This window comes from Girardinichthys multiradiatus, chromosome 2, assembly GCF_021462225.1.
Source record: "Girardinichthys multiradiatus isolate DD_20200921_A chromosome 2, DD_fGirMul_XY1, whole genome shotgun sequence".
Taxonomy (NCBI): Eukaryota; Metazoa; Chordata; class Actinopteri; order Cyprinodontiformes; family Goodeidae; genus Girardinichthys; species Girardinichthys multiradiatus.
In genome coordinates, this window is record NC_061795.1 from 10,359,226 (window position 1) to 10,378,377 (window position 19,152).

General features: G+C 45.4%; 1 protein-coding gene across 9 annotated transcripts in view; it reads left to right on the forward strand.

Moving 5' to 3' along the window:
• The window catches only part of ppp6r3 (protein phosphatase 6, regulatory subunit 3), a 67,356-nt gene that overhangs the window by 47,128 nt on the left and 1,076 nt on the right, over positions 1-19,152 (forward strand). For 6 of the 9 annotated variants that reach the window (XM_047390752.1, XM_047390742.1, XM_047390757.1 and 3 more), the window contains 7 exons: positions 2,034-2,149; positions 2,323-2,533; positions 2,641-2,738; positions 2,878-3,073; positions 3,992-4,009; positions 5,278-5,376; positions 18,255-18,320. In XM_047390752.1, coding sequence (XP_047246708.1) covers positions 2,034-2,149; positions 2,323-2,533; positions 2,641-2,738; positions 2,878-3,073; positions 3,992-4,009; positions 5,278-5,376; positions 18,255-18,320 — 804 coding nt within the window. The remainder of the gene's footprint in view (positions 1-2,033; positions 2,150-2,322; positions 2,534-2,640; positions 2,739-2,877; positions 3,074-3,991; positions 4,010-5,277; positions 5,377-18,254; positions 18,321-19,152) is intronic. The other 3 variants (XM_047390728.1, XM_047390783.1, XM_047390790.1) reach the window with 2 other exon arrangements.

A 19,152-nucleotide genomic window follows, 5' to 3' on the forward strand; every position in this document is an offset into this window, starting at 1 on the left:
GAGCATGTAAACAAGCTATGTTTAAACATGTTGATGCTGTGTGACAATTAATTTAATCTTGCCAAGTTTTATCATCATGATTTACACGTTTCTGAATCCAGTCTAAATTCTATCATTGGTTCATTTCACTCCATTGATTATTAGGACCACATTTATTTTTTGGTACAACCAATCACAGCTCTTAGAAGACAACGTCACACCTAGCAACGGTGTCAACCTTACCTCCTCACTAAGATGGGAATCACGGTCGTCTCCTCGCTCAGAGTTGCTCTCAGCAGCGAGCTGAATCACTCTTAAGTTAGGAGACCTTTCCAGGTATATTTAGGCTGTCCCTTTCAGATTTATGAATTTATAGAATAATTTAGGTGCAAAATCCCAAACCTTAAAATGCCAAACAGAAGACAGCAGAGTATTTCAGCCAAGGTACCAGTTTTCGGTACTTTTATGTGGTAATAAATGTTAATTTGTTTAATTATAAAATCTCAAACATTTTCTATTTAACATTTATTTCTCAATATACAAACTTTAATGGACATATCAAACTTAACTGACTACGCATTGTAATGCACAAATTAAAACCCAGCCATGTTTCTGGCTGCAGACGACGAGTCGCTAACAGATGCAGGAGTCGTAGCCGTAGATCTGAGGCTGATGAAAACTGTCTCTTCAGCCTTGACAAAAATCTTGTGTTTAACCAGGTCAGTGTGTATACACACACACTCAGAACATAGAAATGGCCGGGTCCATGGTCTGGACGGCAGCCTGTTTAAGCTGTCTTCATATTCAACAGAACATTCTTATGGGAAAAAAACTGAAATGTTTATTTATCTTCTATCTACTGTATTTATATATTATGTCTATATCTTTTTTTTTCCTTTATCTCTAGCTGTCACGCCATCTTTCGTATTTCTCTATCTTTGTGTCTTTTTATCACATCTTTTATCTGTTTGTCTCTTTCCATCTTTCTTTCTTTATTTTCTCTATCTATCATGTATGTATTTAATTACCAAGCTCAGGCTTATAGTGGGATTATTTCACCTCTGACAGCCAAGCCAGGTCAGAACCTTTTATCCAGAGGTGACTGGACTTTAGCTGCGTGTCAGAGGCAGGGCATGAGACACTTGGGCTATTGTTTCTACCTCTACCTTTGCCATATGTACCAGGAGTAGAAGAGTTAGCCCTGCTGCTGCACGCAGGAGAGGAAGTTCTGCCATCAAAACTAAATTTGGCGCTTTTTAAAACTGCAGATATCCTTGCCTGCTTTTTAGGTTTTGGCGGCATGTTTTTCTGTCTGCTGTCAGGAGCTTGTGTTCACCTGCGTGCGAGCGCAGTAACTCAGTGTGTCAGCGTCAGCGTTGGTGACATAGAGTATGAGGAGTGTGTTTTCATCCAGCTTTTGTTACGTTTGGCCATAGAAAGTAGAGTAATAACAACGCGGGGCACCCCACTTGAATAGTGGTGGGGAAACGCTGCAGGAGCTTCCTCAAATTAGAAGTTTTCAAAAAATATTGCAGCGAGTGTAATCTGCACCACATTTTGAAAAGTGGACCCATACTTTGGAGTGCTTTCTATCAGCCATGTTTGCTTTGTTGACGGTACCACGGACTACTGACGTCATTATGCTCTTGTGCGTGCAATGCTGTGTTTATGTCCAGCATAGAAAATCGACCACTCTTCCACTCCTTCAATGTCACAATGATGCATTTAGGCACCAAAATATATTACCGTTTGATTTTACGTAAATCTGTACTCAAAAGTACTCAAGGAATTCGGTCGGTACCTATAAAAGTACAGAATTCGGTACCCATTCCTACCCAGGAGGACTAATTCCTCTTTGACTGCCAAGCCAGCTCAAAACCTGTCACCTGGTGATGTATCAATAGCCTAAGTTCTTCAGGTGCCGGGGGCAGGGCCTGAAGAAGCAACACAGCAAACACAAGCTTTAATGCCTTTCTATAGTGGGTCTGTGCAGCATCTTTTCCAACGATGGCGCTGTGTGATGAAGTGGAAGTGCATCTGTGTGTCTTTTTCAGGAGTTCAGGCAGTACCGACAGCGAGGACAGCACTGATTCAGAGGAAGAGGACATAAAGAGAGATCCTTTTGAACCCTGCAACCCTAGCGCTGACGATCGCATGGAGGTGGACACAGGTTGGTGCAGATACACATACGAAGGTTGTTTGGCTTTATTTTCCTTTGGGGCCTTTCTTTGTTGATAATAGACTCTAAATAGTAATTTTCTCCAAGTTTGCAATTAGTAGCATTGCTGTGTCATGCACCTTATAAATTAGATTTTTTTTGACTAAATTTGTTTTTATTTGAAGCACCAGTGTGGACTGCCAACTTTGATGACGTGCCTATGGATACGGGTACACCAGCAGCTCCTGTCTCCAGCCCCAGCAACCCTGATGTATCCTCTCCTTTGTCTTCTACCACAGCAGTTCCCCCAGAGGAAGCATGGAACTCTTCTCCCTCTGCAGCACCATCAAACTCTGAGACAGGCTGGGCAGATTTCTCCAGTTTTTCTCCTGTCTGGTATGACACCCCCAATAGCTTTGATCCAGAATTTGGCTGCAGCTCTTACTGTTATTACCTACAAAAGTGGAAGAGCTGATTTTGAAATAGAAATTTCCATTTTTCAGTCCCAAAGACCCTTTAAGATGCAACTCTCCTGTTGCTATGGAAACCAGCTTAGAGACTATAGACCCTCTGGGGGTTAATGCACCAATGCGTCCTGATGGTGAGTTGTGTACACAGGCATATCCTTGTTATTGGTCACACCATCAAAACCACAATAATGTTGGATATTCTTTGCTATTTTTTGATATCCTGTGTGATATGCTACGATATTGTAACCAACCAAGCTTATTATGTTTCAGAATGTGATGGTTGGATGGGTGGCGACGTAGTTTCTCCCTCATCCTCTGCTCCTGAGGACTGTGAGAGATCTACGGCAGTGGAAGAAACCCCCTGTTCAGAGCAGCGGAGCATTACAGAGACTGTCATCAACGGCTCCATGAAGGAAACTGTCAGTCTCACTGTTGATGCCAAGACTGAGACAGCTGTTTTCAAGAGGTTTGCCTACCACATCTACACTCAATACTGTTACAATCTTCTAAGTACTTGCAACATTTTCAACAGTTAAGTGTCTACTTTTTAGGGTTTAACGTCTGTTGTAAGAAGTGTTTACACAGTTTATGTATTTTAGTCTGCTGAAATCTAGCTCATAGCATCTTAAAGAAATATAGTGGACACTTCATTTTTGAATATTGTTTTTTGTAATGTTACCGCAACCTTTTGAGTTCAGATCCCTTTCTCTGGTGGAAGGAACTGAACTGATGTGGTATCGTGTCTGACTATTAGGAGTCTCCTCATCAGTGTTCAAAATCAAGCTCTATGAGCTTTGAAATATATTGATCCACTACAATGCACTAATACTGCTCATGTAGGGTTAGGGTAGATGGATTTATAGTTTGGTTTTATCAACTGTTTCTGCACACAGAAAATTCTATTCTAACCACTTTGTGCTTCCTCTGAACCTGTTAAACATCTCACCGATACTGCAAGTAGCTATGTCTCAGTAACACCATCCACACTGAAGAGTAAAATTGTTGCTGCAACCAGTTGGGGCTTAGCTGTGGGGTGTCCATGCCAATTTCCAATCAGGGCAAATTGTCAGATTCTGATCACCAGCTGATTTCTGGTGCATCTAGTAATTAGGATCTAAAGATGTGTTTTAAACAAACTATGGTACAGTAAACCCTTTTCAACACATATGAGGGGCAGTTGTTAATCTTCATAGTGGAAAAGCCAGAAATTGTGAAAAGCCTTGTTTTGGTTGGTAGTCCTCTGTCCCACTATCCTGTTGTTGATGCTGCATTTTGCTGTCTTATCTGTCTCAGTAAACCACAGTGTAATGTAATTTAATGAACAACACTCACAGTCTGAGCTTCCCCTCTCTCTTTTGCTGTGCGTTGTGGGTGTGGTCTTCAGAGTGTTGAAATCTTATCGGTATGTACAGCCAATCAGAGATGAGCCTGCAGCCGTAATGTAGTCTTGTTGTCACGTCAACCACCAACTTGTCTTTCCCAATATTTCTTTTTGATTTGAACTGTTTTCATTATCTCCATTCTGCATGTGTTTCTAAAAAAGTTCACTTTGTTTAGTTAGTTTTGGTTCCATGTTTTTAGTTGGCTTTTCCCTCAACCGCTGAGGCCAGCAGCGGCACCAAATTCAATTGGAACAAGTAGCAGTTTTCCAAAATGTCCTCAAATAGTTAAGAGCTTAAATGTCAAAGGCCTTTAAAATGTTTGTATATATTCATCTTCAGTTAGTTTTTCCTGCGTTGGTTTTGTTTACTCACCACAGCTGTTCATCCTGATGCTGTGACTCAATAAGTTAGAAAGGCAAATATGGGCTTGCTGATCTGCTGACGATCAGTGAGTCCAGATGTGAAAACATGAGGGGAAAATCTGGTTGCCAGACACAAAAGATTCCTTTTTGTGTAACCATCCTATTAAATAAATAAGAGTTATTGCAAAGTTTGAAGTTAGTTGTGAGCCATAAATTTAGTTTTTAGAAATAATTTTTCTGTACACTTGGTATCAGATATCAGCCTGGCAGTTGGTCAGCAGTATCTACCAACACCTTACAGTGATTGTAACGTGTCACCATAAGATACATTCAGGTTAGAGGAGAAAAGACACTTGAAGTAGCAGTTTTTTCCTTTCTTTTAGACTACTTAACCGTTTTGGCCCATCCCTAAACTATAGAACATTTCTGCTTTAATGTGCAGTTTTATTCTGGACATTTAAAGAAATGTTTTCACAGCCTGAAAGCTTGTTGCTGAACCGGCCAAGCAATGGTTTTGTTTTACCTCTAGTGTTGTATTATATTTGGATGTTGGTTTTTTGCTTTAATTGAGTCCTCATCAAGAATTTTGGTGGTTCTCTGAGATGAAGCAAGACCGACGGCTGATCTAATCGGTTTTGGCCTAATCTGTGTCGGAAATCAATCTCCATGTGTGCTGTTTGCTTGCTCTGGAGCTTCAGAAGTGAACAGAGTAACAAAATTAAACATTTAAAAACAATTGACTTTCTCCATTTGCTGTACATTTGAATGTTCCTCGACTCTATCCGTTTCCATACCATCATCCTTTGCTTTACTGTGTTCTGTCACTTCAGCATGCATACAGTTTCACATCTCAGTGGTCTGTTTGATTCTGTGGTCAGGGTGCATGGTAGGCATCCCTTCTTAATGTTTGTGCCTGTCTGTTTCAGTGATGAAGAGAAGCTGGCTTCTTCAGAGAAATACGTAGTGGTGGAGCGGGTGGATCCAGCGCTAAACAGCTTAGCTACAGCCGACTCTCCGAACACAGGGTCAGACCTGAGTCCTACACATACACACATACCACAGGCCTTACTATGTACAATAACTGAATAGGCCCTGAAATACTCTGCTGTCTTCCATGTTTGGCATTGGAAGGTTTGGGATTTTGTACCTAAACTATTCTATAAATTCATAAATCTGAAAGGGACATCTTCTGTATTCTACCCTCACTAGTTGTATTGTCAATAAACTTTGAGCTGATAAGAAAGAAAACCCTTTGCCTTAGGTGATGCTCAGATGTGGAGCTCACATGCGTCCTGGCTGATCCTTTTGTAAGTAGACCAGTCTAACAAAGAAAATTGTCAGCTGGCATTAGAATCTGTCCTTAGTGATCAGGGCCTGTATTCACAAAGATTCTCAGTCCTCTCAAAGAGCTCCTATCTTAGCCTAAATATTCCTGGAAAGGTCTCCTAGCTTAAGAGTGATTCAACTCGCTGCTGAGAGCGACTAAGCGAGGAGACGACAGTGATTCCCATCTTAGTGAGGAGGTATGGTTGACCCCGTTCTATTTCGTATAGGCTTCGCCCTTTAAGGCTATCGCTAGTGGGTTTATCCCTTCGCGTGCAGCGCAGCACTGATAACTTCAGTCCACGCCCACCTGCTGTGTGGGCCCCACCCCGGTTCGTATAAATTACGGTGAGACCGGACAAACGGCTCCCATTTTTCTTCAGCGACAGCTTAAGAGCACTGATTCAAGAAGAACCATGGCTAGCGTCGGCACTATCCGCCTCTGCCCGGCTTGTAACACCGGCTACATCATGAGTTATGACCTGCATGCCATCTGCGAGGGCTGCCTCGATCCTGATCATGCAAGCCTGGCCTTGACCCTGCAGTCCACCTGCCCTTCCTGCAGGCGTCTGCCTCTGGAAGAGAAGCAACGGCGGCTATAGCCATTTTCTCCCCGCTAGAAGGGGAATTACCCGTAGCGGACCAATGCTCCCTCGATGAGGCATTTGACATCTTTGGTGTTGGGCGGGAATCGGACGATTCCGCCCCAGAGAGGGCGACTGATATCTCCATTCCCTTCCTCCGGACGGAGGACGCGGAGGCAGATACAAAATCAGTCCAGGCTCAGGGCCTCCTGATGTCGGCGACCACCCCCTTTCCGGCGATGGGCACACTTGTTAGCGCGCTGCCGGACATCATCGCGAAAGTAGCTGAGGCTAAAGGTGTCCCTGTTCCCGCGCCTTTAGCCCAGCTCCCGACTGACGACCTGGCGGGAAAATTCGCCCCAGCTCATTCAACTCGCCGAGATCCGGTTTGGCCCCGTTTTCCTGCGGTAACTGCTTACCTGTCGGGAGCAGCAGCAGAGCCGCTTCAGCTAAAGGCACCAGTCTCCACCTTCACACCCATCACGAGGGTGGAGTCCCTGACGGATCAGGGGTTTCCCCCAGTTCCAGCTCTGGAGCCCAGTCTGTCGGCAGTTTTTGGGGTTAGGTCGGCCCGGCGCGTCGGACGACGGCCTGTGCCCCCAGTGATCAGATCACGACCAGACTGACTGATCGCTCCCACCAATGTGCCGCTCAGGTCGCTGCGGCGACCAACAACACCGCCTTCCTGGCCTACGCCATCTCCAAGAAGGCTCGGGAGATGGAGCTGCCTCCGGAGGATGTGGAGGAATTCTGCAATCTCGCAGACACCATCCTCAACCTCTGTGCGGCGTCGGCTGTGTGCTCCTCCCGCATCGCTGCCTGGCAGACCTTGCCACAGCGACAGATGTGGCTTCGGCTCTCCTCCTCCATCCCTGAGGATTTTAAGAGGGAGTTACTGGAGGACCGATCAGTCCGGATGGGCTGTTCGGTCCTCATTTCCAGTCCGTGCTGGGCCAAATGCAGACCTGTCAAGAGGAACTTGAGCGGGTCAAGAGACATGGGTCTCTTAATCGCTCTGGCTTCCGATCGTCCCATACCACCGGCCGCTGGCGGGATCGCCGTGATCAGCGGCAGCAGCACAGACGCTCCACGGCCGCTGCCGCAGCTCCCCGAGTTCCTCCGCCCACTGCTCCGTCTACACAGCCACAACAGCAGCGCAGAGGTCGGCAGTTGGCGTGCGCCTGGTCCAACCCTCCACAGGAGCCACGGCGGAGATTTAAAAAGTGACTGGTGGGGGGGGAGGGATGTGTGTAAAACTACTGATTGTTTTCAAATAAAACACATAAATTTCTCTAAGAGCAAGTTTCCGTTTTAATCCGGCTCAGCCATATTGTACGATCTTGCTGTGCTTTCCTCACACATGTCCCCCACTCCTAATGAGACGGCCCCTTTTAAACGACCGTTTAAGAGGCCCCACGATCTCACAGTTTCAAAGCATGACTCCACGAGAGCATCCTATGCTGTTCTGGTAGAGCCATGCTCGCTGCCTTCTCCCTCCTGTCCTCCCCAGCTGTCAGTGGGTGAGATCACAGAGGATGAACAACAGCAGCTCCCTACGAAGCGGCGCATCAGTGATGCCCCCACTCAACACCAAGCTGCGAGCCTGGGTGAATATCCCCCTGTGAGGCTGGTTTACAACCCTTTCGATCCGAGCCTCCCATGGGTCAGAATCCGAGTTGGGTAACGGCGGTAGGGGCTCTAGCCTGGCTCGTATCCATGAGCACCATGGCACCACAGATAAATGCGCGGCCGCTCTCAGAGCACTACTCAGAGTGGCGGCGCGTATGTTCCCTGGACAGGTGGATGGACAGACTGATCAGCAGAGGTTACACGCTGCAGTTCCTGTCTCCGCCACCACCGTTCGGAGGGATTTTGGAGACAGTCCTGTCCTCCCCGGAGCAGAGCTCCGTTCTCATGTCAGAACTGCAGGAACTCCTGATAAAAAACGTCATTTCCAGGGTTCCTCGCGGAGAGGAAAACACGGGGTTTTATTCTCAATATTTTCTGGTTCCCAAGGAAACAGGAGGTATGAGACCGATTCTCGATCTGTCCCTGTCCAACAAAGCGATCATGGAGAGACGTTTCCACATGCTGACAATCAGAAAGGTGATGGAGAACGTTCACCAGAACAACTGGTTCACCTCCATAGATCTAAAGGATGCTTATTTTCACATCCCCATCATCCCGAAACACCGCAAATATCTGCGTTTCGCTTATCAGGAGATCTCATATCAATACAACCGCCTGCCGTTCGGTTATTCTCTCGCCCCACGCACGTTCTCCAAATGTGTGGAGACGGCGTTGCAGCCGCTGCGCTCGGCAGGGATGAGAATCCTTTTTTATCTGGACGACCTACTTTTGCTGGCTCGGTCCAGAGAGGAAGCAGCGGTACAGACAAAGAAGCTGGCCGCACATCTGACAGTTCTGGGGTTTTCAATAAACTAGCAAAAACGTTCTATTTTCCCATCCCGGATGATCGTTTATCTGGGGGTGGAGTTAAACTCAGCCACAATGAGAGCCCGGCTCTCACAGCCGAGAACAGACTGCGCTTCTCCTCCGTGTCAAACCTCACAGTGTAGTGACAGCTCTGTCACTTATGCGATTACTGGGAATGATGTCAGCGGCTCACGTGGTTGTTCCGCTGGGTCTGCTTCATATGAGACGTCTTCAGAGATGGTTCATCTGCCTGCGCATAGATCCTGTGCGTCAGAAGAGGCGGATGATCTCAGTCCCTCCTTCAGTGGGACCCGACCTGGCCCACTGGGGAAATCCCCGCATCCTATCAGAGGGAGTTCCCCTCAGCACACTGGCGTCACACGTCTCAGTGTTCACAGAGGCATCCCTGTCAGGATGGGGAGGAACGTGTCAGTCTCAGGCGGTGGGAGCACAGTGGCCAGACCACATGTCTCTCCACATAAACGTGCTGGAACTTCTCACAGTGTGGAAGGTGACACAGCATTTTGCTCCTCTGCTGCGGGATCAGCATGTTCTGATCCACACAGACAACAGAGTGGCAGCAGCCTACATAAATCGCCAGGGAGGTGTGTGCTCGGCTCAGCTGCTAAACATTTCCAGGCGGCTGCTGTGCTGGGCGCGCATGAACCTGCTCTCCATCAGAGCAGTGTACATCCCCGGCGTCCTGAACAAAGGAGCGGACATCATGTCCAGAGGTGGTCCTCGTCCCGGGGACTGGAGTCTCCACCCCAAGCTGATTGTTCAGATCTGGAGCAGGTTTGGGAAAGCAGCAGTGGATCTTTTCGCCACACGGGAGAACGCACAATGCCAGTTGTGGTTCTCACTGAGCCCACGGGAGGATCCACCATTAGGAGTGGACGCCTTTGCTCACAGCCCTTGGCCGAAAACGCTCCTTTTTGCCTTTCCACATATTCTGCTGATCCCGCGGCGACTGGATCAAATCCGAGAGGAACAGCTCTCAGTGATTCTCGTAGCCCCCGAGCGCAAAAGCACGCCATGGTTTCCGAGCCTGCAGCAGCTGGTGTCAGGTCGCCCACGGCAGCTGCCGTGGAGAGAGGATTCACTCCTCCAGGCGGGAGGTGCGATCAGGAGCGTCCCAGAGTTAGGTCAACGTCTCTGGGTCTGGCCGCTGAATGGGAGGGCTTAGAAAGGCTGGGTCTCCCGCACGATGTGGTGCACACGATTCAGGGCGCACAAGCCCCCTCTACCACAGCGTCATACGCATCAAAGTGGGCAGCTTTTCAGCGCTGGTGCGCAGAGAAAGGCGTGGAGCCTTTTTCGTGTCCATTAGGCTGTGTGCTGTCATTCCTCCAGCAGCTGATGAACAGAAATTTAGCTTTCAGCACCATTAAAACTTATGCTGCAGCTATTTCCTCCTGTCATGAGGGTTTTGGTGATAGAACGGTTTTTAACCACCCGCTGATGAAGTGTTTTCTGCGGGGTGTACGTAGACACAGACTCGTGTCACGCCCCTTAGTCCCTCAGTGGGATTTAGCGCTCGTCCTGCGCGCACTGGTTAAAGCCCCATTTGAGCCCTTAGATCAGGCTCCACTAAAATTTCTGTCTTTTAAAACAGCCCTGCTGTTAGCTCTGACATCTGCGAAGAGAGTGAGCGATTTATCTGCGCTCTCTGTCGCTCCTTCATGTCTCAGAATACGAGCCGACGGCAGCTCAGCTGTGCTGCGTCCTGACCCTGCTTTTACACCTAAAAGCATCACATGTTCGTTCAGATCGAGAGTGATAACTCTGGATGGTTTTTATCCTCCTCCTCAAAACTCTGAAGAGGAGGCCACCTCTCATCTCCTCTGTCCCGTGCGCGTGCTTTCATGTTACGTAGCACGCATGGCTGCACTGTGCCGCTCCCAGCGTCTGTTCGTGCATTACAGAGAAAACTCTGCAGGACGTCCTCTATCTGTCCAGCGCCTCTCACATTGGCTGTGTGAGGCTATTTCACAGGCTTATATTTCCTCTGGATTGGATCCTCCAGAGAATCTCAGAGATCATTCGATCAGGGGGATTTCATCCTCCACGGCTCTGCATAGAGGAATGACAGTGGAGGACATCTGCACAGCAGCCTCATGGTCTTCTCCATGCTCATTTATTCGTTTCTACCTGCGAGATGTGTCAGGTTTCTCCATGACTCATTCTGTTCTCAGGGTTCTGACAGAATGACTGTTATTTCGTCACCCTTCCTGCATGCAGACGCAGGGTGCCGTAATATTATCAGCCACTGTTCGTGACTTATGATGTTATTGTCACTGCGGCTGTATTTCATTAAGCCTCCGTGTGAACAGAGGTTATTCTCCTCTGCTGTGTTGTCTGTGGCATACGAGGTTGTTATGCTGCATCATTACGCATGATCCAGCTGCTGATCTGTCTCCACGTTCCCTCATGGAGATTTTTGACCTGCTCTGCTCATCGTTACACTGTTACAGTTTGTAACCTTCGTTTTCCAATTACAGCGGCAGGTCTGTTATCTCAGCCTTTCCCTGACCAGATATTTTCTCTGTTCATTGTGATGCGCAAGACGCTTGGAGTGCGTAATTACGCATTTAGAAGGCTGATTTTTGGTGTCATTAGGCGAGCAGATGTTCAGTTGTGGTCTGGATGGACCCAGTGAGGCATAGACTACATCCTGCTTCGCCTTTAACCCACTAGCGATAGCCTTAAAGGGCGAAGCCTATACGAAATAGAACGTTGATTATGTACTGTAACCCCAGATTCTACGAGTATAGGCGCAGCCCTTTAAGCTCTGGGCCTCACTGGTCCCTGAATGGCTGAAGAAAAAGCTATTTGGGAGCCGTTTGTCCGGTCTCACCGTAATTTATACGGACCGGGGTGGGGCCCACACAGCAGGTGGGCGTGGACTAAAGTTTTCAGTGTTGCGCTGCGCGCGAAGGGATAAACCCACTAGCGATAGCCTTAAAGGGCTGCGCCTATACTCATAGAATCTGGGGTTACAGGACGTAACCAACGTTGCTAGGTGTGACGCTGTCTTCTAAGAGCTGTGATTGGTTGTACCAAAAAATTAAAAAACAAATGCACTCCTAGTAATCAATGGAGTGAAATGAACCGATGATAGAATTTAGACTTGACTCAAAAATGTTTAAGTCATGATGATAGAACTTAGCAAGATTAAATTAATTGTCACACAGCATCAACATGTTTGAACATAGCTTATTTACATGCTCATCATTATTTTGATTTGCTTGTTATTATGTTTACTTGTCATGCTGGTCGTTTTTATACTTCATCTACAGGGCTTGGACAATGAAACTGAAGCACCTGGTTTTAGACCACAATAATTTATTAGTATTGTATAGGGCCTCCTTTTGCAGCCAATACAGCGTCAATTCATCTTGGGAATGACATATACAAGTCCTGAACAGTGGTCAGAGGGATTTTGAGCCATTCTTCTTGCAGGATAGTGGCCAGGTCACTACGTGATACTGGTGGAGGAAAACGTTTCCTGACTCGCTCCTCCAAAACACCCCAAAGTGGCTCAATAATATTTAGATCTGGTGACTGTGCAGGCCATGGGAGATGTTCAACTTCACTTTCATGTTCATCAAACCAATCTTTCACCAGTCTTGCTGTGTGTATTGGTGCATTGACACCCTGATACACGGCACCGCCTTCAGGATACAATGTTTGAACCATTGGATGCACATGGTCCTCAAGAATGGTTCGGTAGTCCTTGGCAGTGACGTGCCCATCTAGCACAAGTATTGGGCCAAGGGAATGCCATGATATGGCAGCCCAAACCATCACTGATCCACCCCCATGCTTCACTCTGGGCATGCAACAGTCTGGGTGGTACGCTTCTTTGGGGCTTCTCCACACCGTAACTCTCCCGGATGTGGGGAAAACAGTAAAGGTGGACTCATCAGAGAACAATACATGTTTCACATTGTCCACAGCCCAAGATTTGCGCTCCTTGCACCATTAAAACCGACGTTTGGCATTGGCATGAGTGACCAAAGGTTTGGCTATAGCAGCCCGGTCGTGTATATTGACCTTGTGGAGCTCCCGACAGACAGTTCTGGTGGAAACAGGAGAGTTAAGGTGCGCATTTAATTCTGCCGTGATTTGGGCAGCCGTGGTTTTATGTTTTTTGGATACAATCCGGGTCAGCACCCGAACATCCCTTTCAGACAGCTTCCTCTTGCGTCCACAGTTAATCCTGTTGGATGTGGTTCGTCCTTCTTGGTGGTATGCTGACATTACCCTGGATACCGTGGCTCTTGATACATCACAAAGACTTGCTGTCTTGGTCACAGATGCGGCAGCAAGACGTACACCAACAATTTGTCCTCTTTCGAACTTTGGTATGTCACCCATAATGTTGTGTGCATTTCAATATTTTCAGCAAAACTGTGCTCTTACCCTGCTAATTGAACCTTCACACTCTGCTCTTACTGGTGCAATGTGCAATCAGTGAAGACTGGCTACCAGGCTGGTCCAATTTAGCCATGAAACCTCCCACACTAAAATGACAGGTGTTTCAGTTTCATTGTCCAACTCCTGTATTTCATATTAATATTAAAATTCAGCCTTTTACTGTGATCTCCTTCTTGTATGATGAGGTTTAATGTGGTAAAATGACCAAAACAAAACGGAGAAAAAAAGGAGTAGAAAACCGAACTGAACAGAGGAGCAGAGCCTGCTGTCGGAGAAGAGAGGATTGTTGAAGGGTAGGTTTGGTCCTGGGATCACGGTGGGAACAAACAGGCATTCCCGAGCAGGTCAATGCATCGTTCCCTATGCGTTCACCACCAGCCTGGAATGTGAGCAGCTCTGGTACCTGCAGCATTCAGAAGCTAGAGAGGAGATAGCAGCACACTAGAGAATGTCTCCACAGACAGGGAGCGTTGTACAGGTCCTTCTCAAAAAATTAGCATATTGTGATAAAGTTCATTATTTTCCATAATGTAATGATGAAAATTTAACATTCATATATTTTAGATTCATTGCACACTAACTGAAATATTTCAGGTCTTTTATTGTCTTAATACGGATGATTTTGGCATACAGTTCATGAAAACCCAAAATTCCTATCTCACAAAATTAGCATATTTCATCCGACCAATAAAAGAAAAGTGTTTTTAATACAAAAAAGGTCAACCTTCAAATAATCATGCACAGTTATGCACTCAATACTTGGTCGGGAATCCTTTTGCAGAAATGACTGCTTCAATGCGGCGTGGCATGGAGGCAATCAGCCTGTGGCACTGCTGAGGTCTTATGGAGGGCCAGGATGCTTCGATAGTGGCCTTTAGCTCATCCAGAGTGTTGGGTCTTGAGTCTCTCAACGTTCTCTTCACAATATCCCACAGATTCTCTATGTGATTCAGGTCAAGAGAGTTGGCAGGCCAATTGAGCACAGTTATACCATGGTCAGTAAACCATTTACCAGTGGTTTTGGCACTGTGAGCAGGTGCCAGGTCGTGCTGAAAAATGAAATCTTCATCTCCATAAAGCTTTTCAGCAGATGGAAGCATGAAGTGCTCCAAAATCTCTTGATAGCTAGCTGCATTGACCCTGCCCTTGATAAAACACAGTGGACCAACACCAGCAGCTGACACGGCACCCCAGACCATCACTGACTGTGGGTACTTGACATTGGACTTCTGGCATTTTGGCATTTCCTTCTCCCCAGTCTTCCTCCAGACTCTGGCACCTTGGTTTCTGAATGACATGCAGAATTTGCTTTCATCCGAAAAAAGTACTTTGGACCACTGAGCAACAGTCCAGTGCTGCTTCTCTGTAGCCCAGGTCTGGGGAATGCGGCACCTGTAGCCCATTTCCTGCACACGCCTGTGCACGGTGGCTCTGGATGTTTCTACTCCAGACTCAGTCCACTGCTTCCGCAGGTCCCCCAAGGTTTGGAATCGGCCCTTCTCCACAATCTTCCTCAGGGTCCGGTCACCTCTTCTCGTTGTGCAGCGTTTTCTGCCACACTTTTTCCTTCCCACAGACTTCCCACTGAGGTGCCTTGATACAGCACTCTGGGAACAGCCTATTCGTTCAGAAATTTATTTCTGTGTCTTACCCTCTTGCTTGAGGGTGTCAATAGTGGCCTTCTGGACAGCAGTCAGGTCGGCAGTCTTACCCATGATTGGGGTTTTGAGTGATGAGCCAGGCTGAGAGTTTTAAAGGCCTCAGGAATCTTTTGCAGGTGTTTAGAGTTAACTCGTTGATTTAGATGATTAGGTCCATAGCTCGTTTAGAGACCCTTTTAATGATATGCTAATTTGGTGAGATAGGAATTTTGGGTTTTCATGAGCTGTATGCTAAAATCATCCGTATTAAGACAATAAAAGACCTGAAATATTTCAGTTAGTGTGCAATTAATCTAAAATATATGACTGTTAAATTTTCATCATTACATTATGGAAAATAATGAACTTTATCACAATATGCTAATTTTTTGAGAAGGACCTGTAGATGAACATTTAGGTTTAGGCTGCTGGCATCATGTACAATACAGAAAATACTTATTCACCTTATTTACATCCTACTTCCATTTATACAGTGATTTGATTATTGTTGTCTAGAGTTTTTATTTATGTATACATAAATTTGGAGTTTTTCCATTTTTTTTTTTTCAAATGTATTTTTTGAAAGCATTTTACAGTCTGTAAATATTTAAGTAATTCTCATTGTTTGTAATGTTCAACTTATAGTACTGTGCAAATGTTTTAGGCAGGTGTGGAAAAATGCTGTAAACAAAGAATGCTTTCAACAATGGTAAATGGACTGAATTTATATCTTTCCAGTTATACAGACCGCTCAAAGCGCTTTACACTGTGGATGTAAGCTTTGTCACATCCTTCTGTCTCTTCATGTAATCCCAGACACACTCCATGATGTTGGGATCAGGGCTCTGTGGGGCCATACTATCACTTCCAGTAAGTCTTGTTCTTCTTTACACTGAAGATAGTTCTTAATGACTTTTGTTGCATGTTTGGGTTCGCTCACTTAGCATTTTGTAAATTGATAAAAATAAACCATCATTTATATTTCTGAAAGCATTCTTTGCTTACAGCCTTTTTTCACATCTGCCTAAAACATTTCCATGAAAGCGATGAAATATGGCTGTACTGCTTACTGCTGGCCCAATACCGCAGAGAATGAACGTTGGTCATCCAATAACACAGGTGAAGGTTGGGTATCGCCCTTAACCATACAGAGAGAGAAAAACTTGAGTCTATGGGTGTATTCACACCAGAAAAGTCCTTTGGTGCGCTTGTTTGGTCCGGACCAAAAGCAAACTTTATTTTTTTCATTTGGTGCGGTTTGTTTTCACATTGTACTTTTTGCAAGTGAACTATTACTTGTAAACAACGCCACGCAGGTGACAATCATTGTTCCCATTGGACAGAAATGACGGGGGCAGGACAGAGCACAGACCCGGAAATTGAGGAAAACAGCTGTAGACGTACTGCGTGCAGCATCTGTCTTCTGCATATTTCTGCCGTTATGACAGCTGCAATATTATTGTGAGGGTGAAGAGCAGCTCATTCAACACAGACTTTTGAACGTTACATTTATAATTTTGGAACCCCGTCGGAGAATGCGTGCTGATCGCCGACGTTCTCTACGTGCCCTGTCCCACAACAGTCTCATGAAGAGGATGCTCAGGGTTCTTCATTTTATGAAGAATCCTTTGCACAATGATCTCCAGAGGTTTCAGAGGAGTCCCCAGAACAGAGCCAGCCTTCTTTATCAGCTTATTGAGCTTTTTTAAATCCCTGGCTCTGATGCTTCCCCAGCAGATGATGGCTGAAGAGATCACACTCTCTAAAACAGACTTATAGAAGATATGCAGCATCCTGCTGCAAACACCAAAGGTCTTAAGCTTTCTCAAGAAGTACAGTCTGCTCTGTCCCTTCTTATAGACGGCTTCACAGTTGCATCTCCACTCCAGTCTGTTGTCCAGGTGAACACCAAGGTATTTATACTCCTCCACCACCTCCACCTCTTCTCCCATAATGTAAATAGTAATCATCTCCTTTGTTTGTGTCTCGTTCAAGATGAGATGATTGTTTCCAAACCATGCCACAAAGTGGTCCACCACCTTCCTGTACTCAGCTTCTTGTCCATTTCTGATCCGCCCCACGACTACAGAATCATCCGAGTATTTCTGCAGATGACAGGAGTCTGTCTTGTACTGGAAGTCTGAGGTGTACAGAGTGAAAAGGAATAGTGAGAGTACAGTCCCCTGTGGTGCTCCTGTGCTGCCTACTACCTGGTTAGACTCACAAACTGTGGCCTGTTGGTCAGGTAGTCTTTGATCCAGGAGATTGTTGAGGCCTCCACCTGCGTCTTCAGAGAAATCAGGTTGAATTGTGTTAAATGCGCTGGAGAAATCAAAGAACATGATCCTCACAGTGCTGCTGGGTTTGTCCAGATGTCAGTGGGTTATTAACAAGTGTCCACTGTTTTTGGATGGCCAGGTTTGTTTGCTTTGCTGAGCCCTCCAGAGCTTTCTTTGTTTCTCAGGATGTGCCAGACTGTAAATTTTGCTACTCTTAATATTGTAGCATTTTTTTTCTCTATTTTCCAGGGATGGCTTGTTTTACCTGCATAGAGAATACTTCTTATGTTAACAGTAAAATCTTCCAAATGCAAGCATTACACCTTACATCAACTCCAGGCCTTTTATCTGCTCCACTAAGTCCAAGCAGCAGGTCCTCCATTGTTGTTCTGCTTGTGTCATTACAAATCACATCATGTTACTTTTTTTTGGACTGTGGGGCGGCTTTGCTATTGCATCTTCTCTTTAAATTTATCAGAAAGCCTGGCAGAGAAATGTTGGAGACCAGGAATATAACCCAGCAACCACGTCTCAGTAAAACACACAATGCTGCATTCCTGGAACTTTGACTGGGTTCTTGTTACTGCTTGAAGTTCATTCAGGCTGTTTTGCCAAAGATCTCATATTGGCTATTATGACTGATCGAAGAAATGGTTTGAATTCTCCACTCCTCTTCTTTTTTCTTTTGCTTGGCCTCCTTTTCATCTCATCTGGGATTTAGGGCTGCAGTTGAGGTATTATTTGAGCTTTTGAGATGCTGACCAGCTGGTCTTGTTTCAAATAAAAACACACCTTGTAGCTATGGTTATGCATCATAACAGCTGTCCAAAAGCAAAAATCCTTCCAGCTGCACAGCAAAAACAAAAACAATATTTCAGCCAGAAAAGGAGGAATAAAAGTTATTTTTTTTTTAATAAATCAGGATGAATGGAACAGAACTACTTCAAGGTGCTGCCACCTTGAGCCGCACAATTCTAGAAAGGGGTTCCCTCAGTTGTCTACAATAGGTAAAAATTGCCTGCTAATAACATTGTAGTAAAACCTCTGAGGTTTTTTTGTTCTGCATCTTAAACTTTTTAACTGCTATCATTTGACTTTACCCTTTAAATGTGCTTCATGTGGTCACATTCTGATTCAGCAGAACACATCTGTACTGGTGCCGTTTAATAGCATTGATTTCACTTTTTTATTTTTTTTGCAGTGAGAAGTGTCGGCCTAAGTTTCCTAATGGACCTCTAAAAGAAATGTCCAACATGGAGGAGGCCAAGTAAGACTGAGCTCATTATCTGTGTGATGACTTTAATCTTGTCTGAGTTGGGTGGTTTTTAGCTGCTCTGCTAAGTCAAGCAAACACTGTATAACTGTGTACAGTTATACAGTTATACACATCCTCGACATGCCTTCTTCAGTTGTGTGTTTCTGGCATTTTTGGTCATATGGATACTTAACATCATTTTTAACAGTAGTAACAGATTTAAGTAATAAAACTAAACAAAGCCTACAAAAATGTTTTGAAAAATATAATAAAAAATGTATTTCTTGTGATGAATAAGTTAAGACACTCCCACATTTTCCCCACTTAAAATGGTTAAAATCCCATATAAATGTATGACATCAGGTGCACATGAGAACATCATTACTCATCCTTTTCTAGGTTTGTCCTGTTTAAACCTCAGGCTTTTGGTTTGGTTTGGTTTGGTTTGGTTTGCCACTGGGTGTGGAAGTGAGACCATGTAAGATCGAAAGAGCTGAGGCTGTCACAAAGAAGAGTGTATCAGCATATTAGTCTGTTAAGGGATTTACGGATTTGAAATCAGCCATTCCAGTGTCAAGAAAGTGGGCAACTTGCCTAGGTCTGGCCAAGCAGGTTCATTGTGAAAGCAGACCACAAGATGCTAAAATTACTCTAAAATGTCATCATGGCACCTACAGCAGCCTCTTGCTACTTTCAGTTGATGTCCTAAGAGGAAACCTTTGCCTTCTATGAAAAACATGAACGCCACACTGAAGTTCACCAGAGAGAACGTAAAAATAGACCAGGACTAGGCCATGAGTCTAAAACTAAATTATTATTTCAACACAAGAACACAGGATGTTTG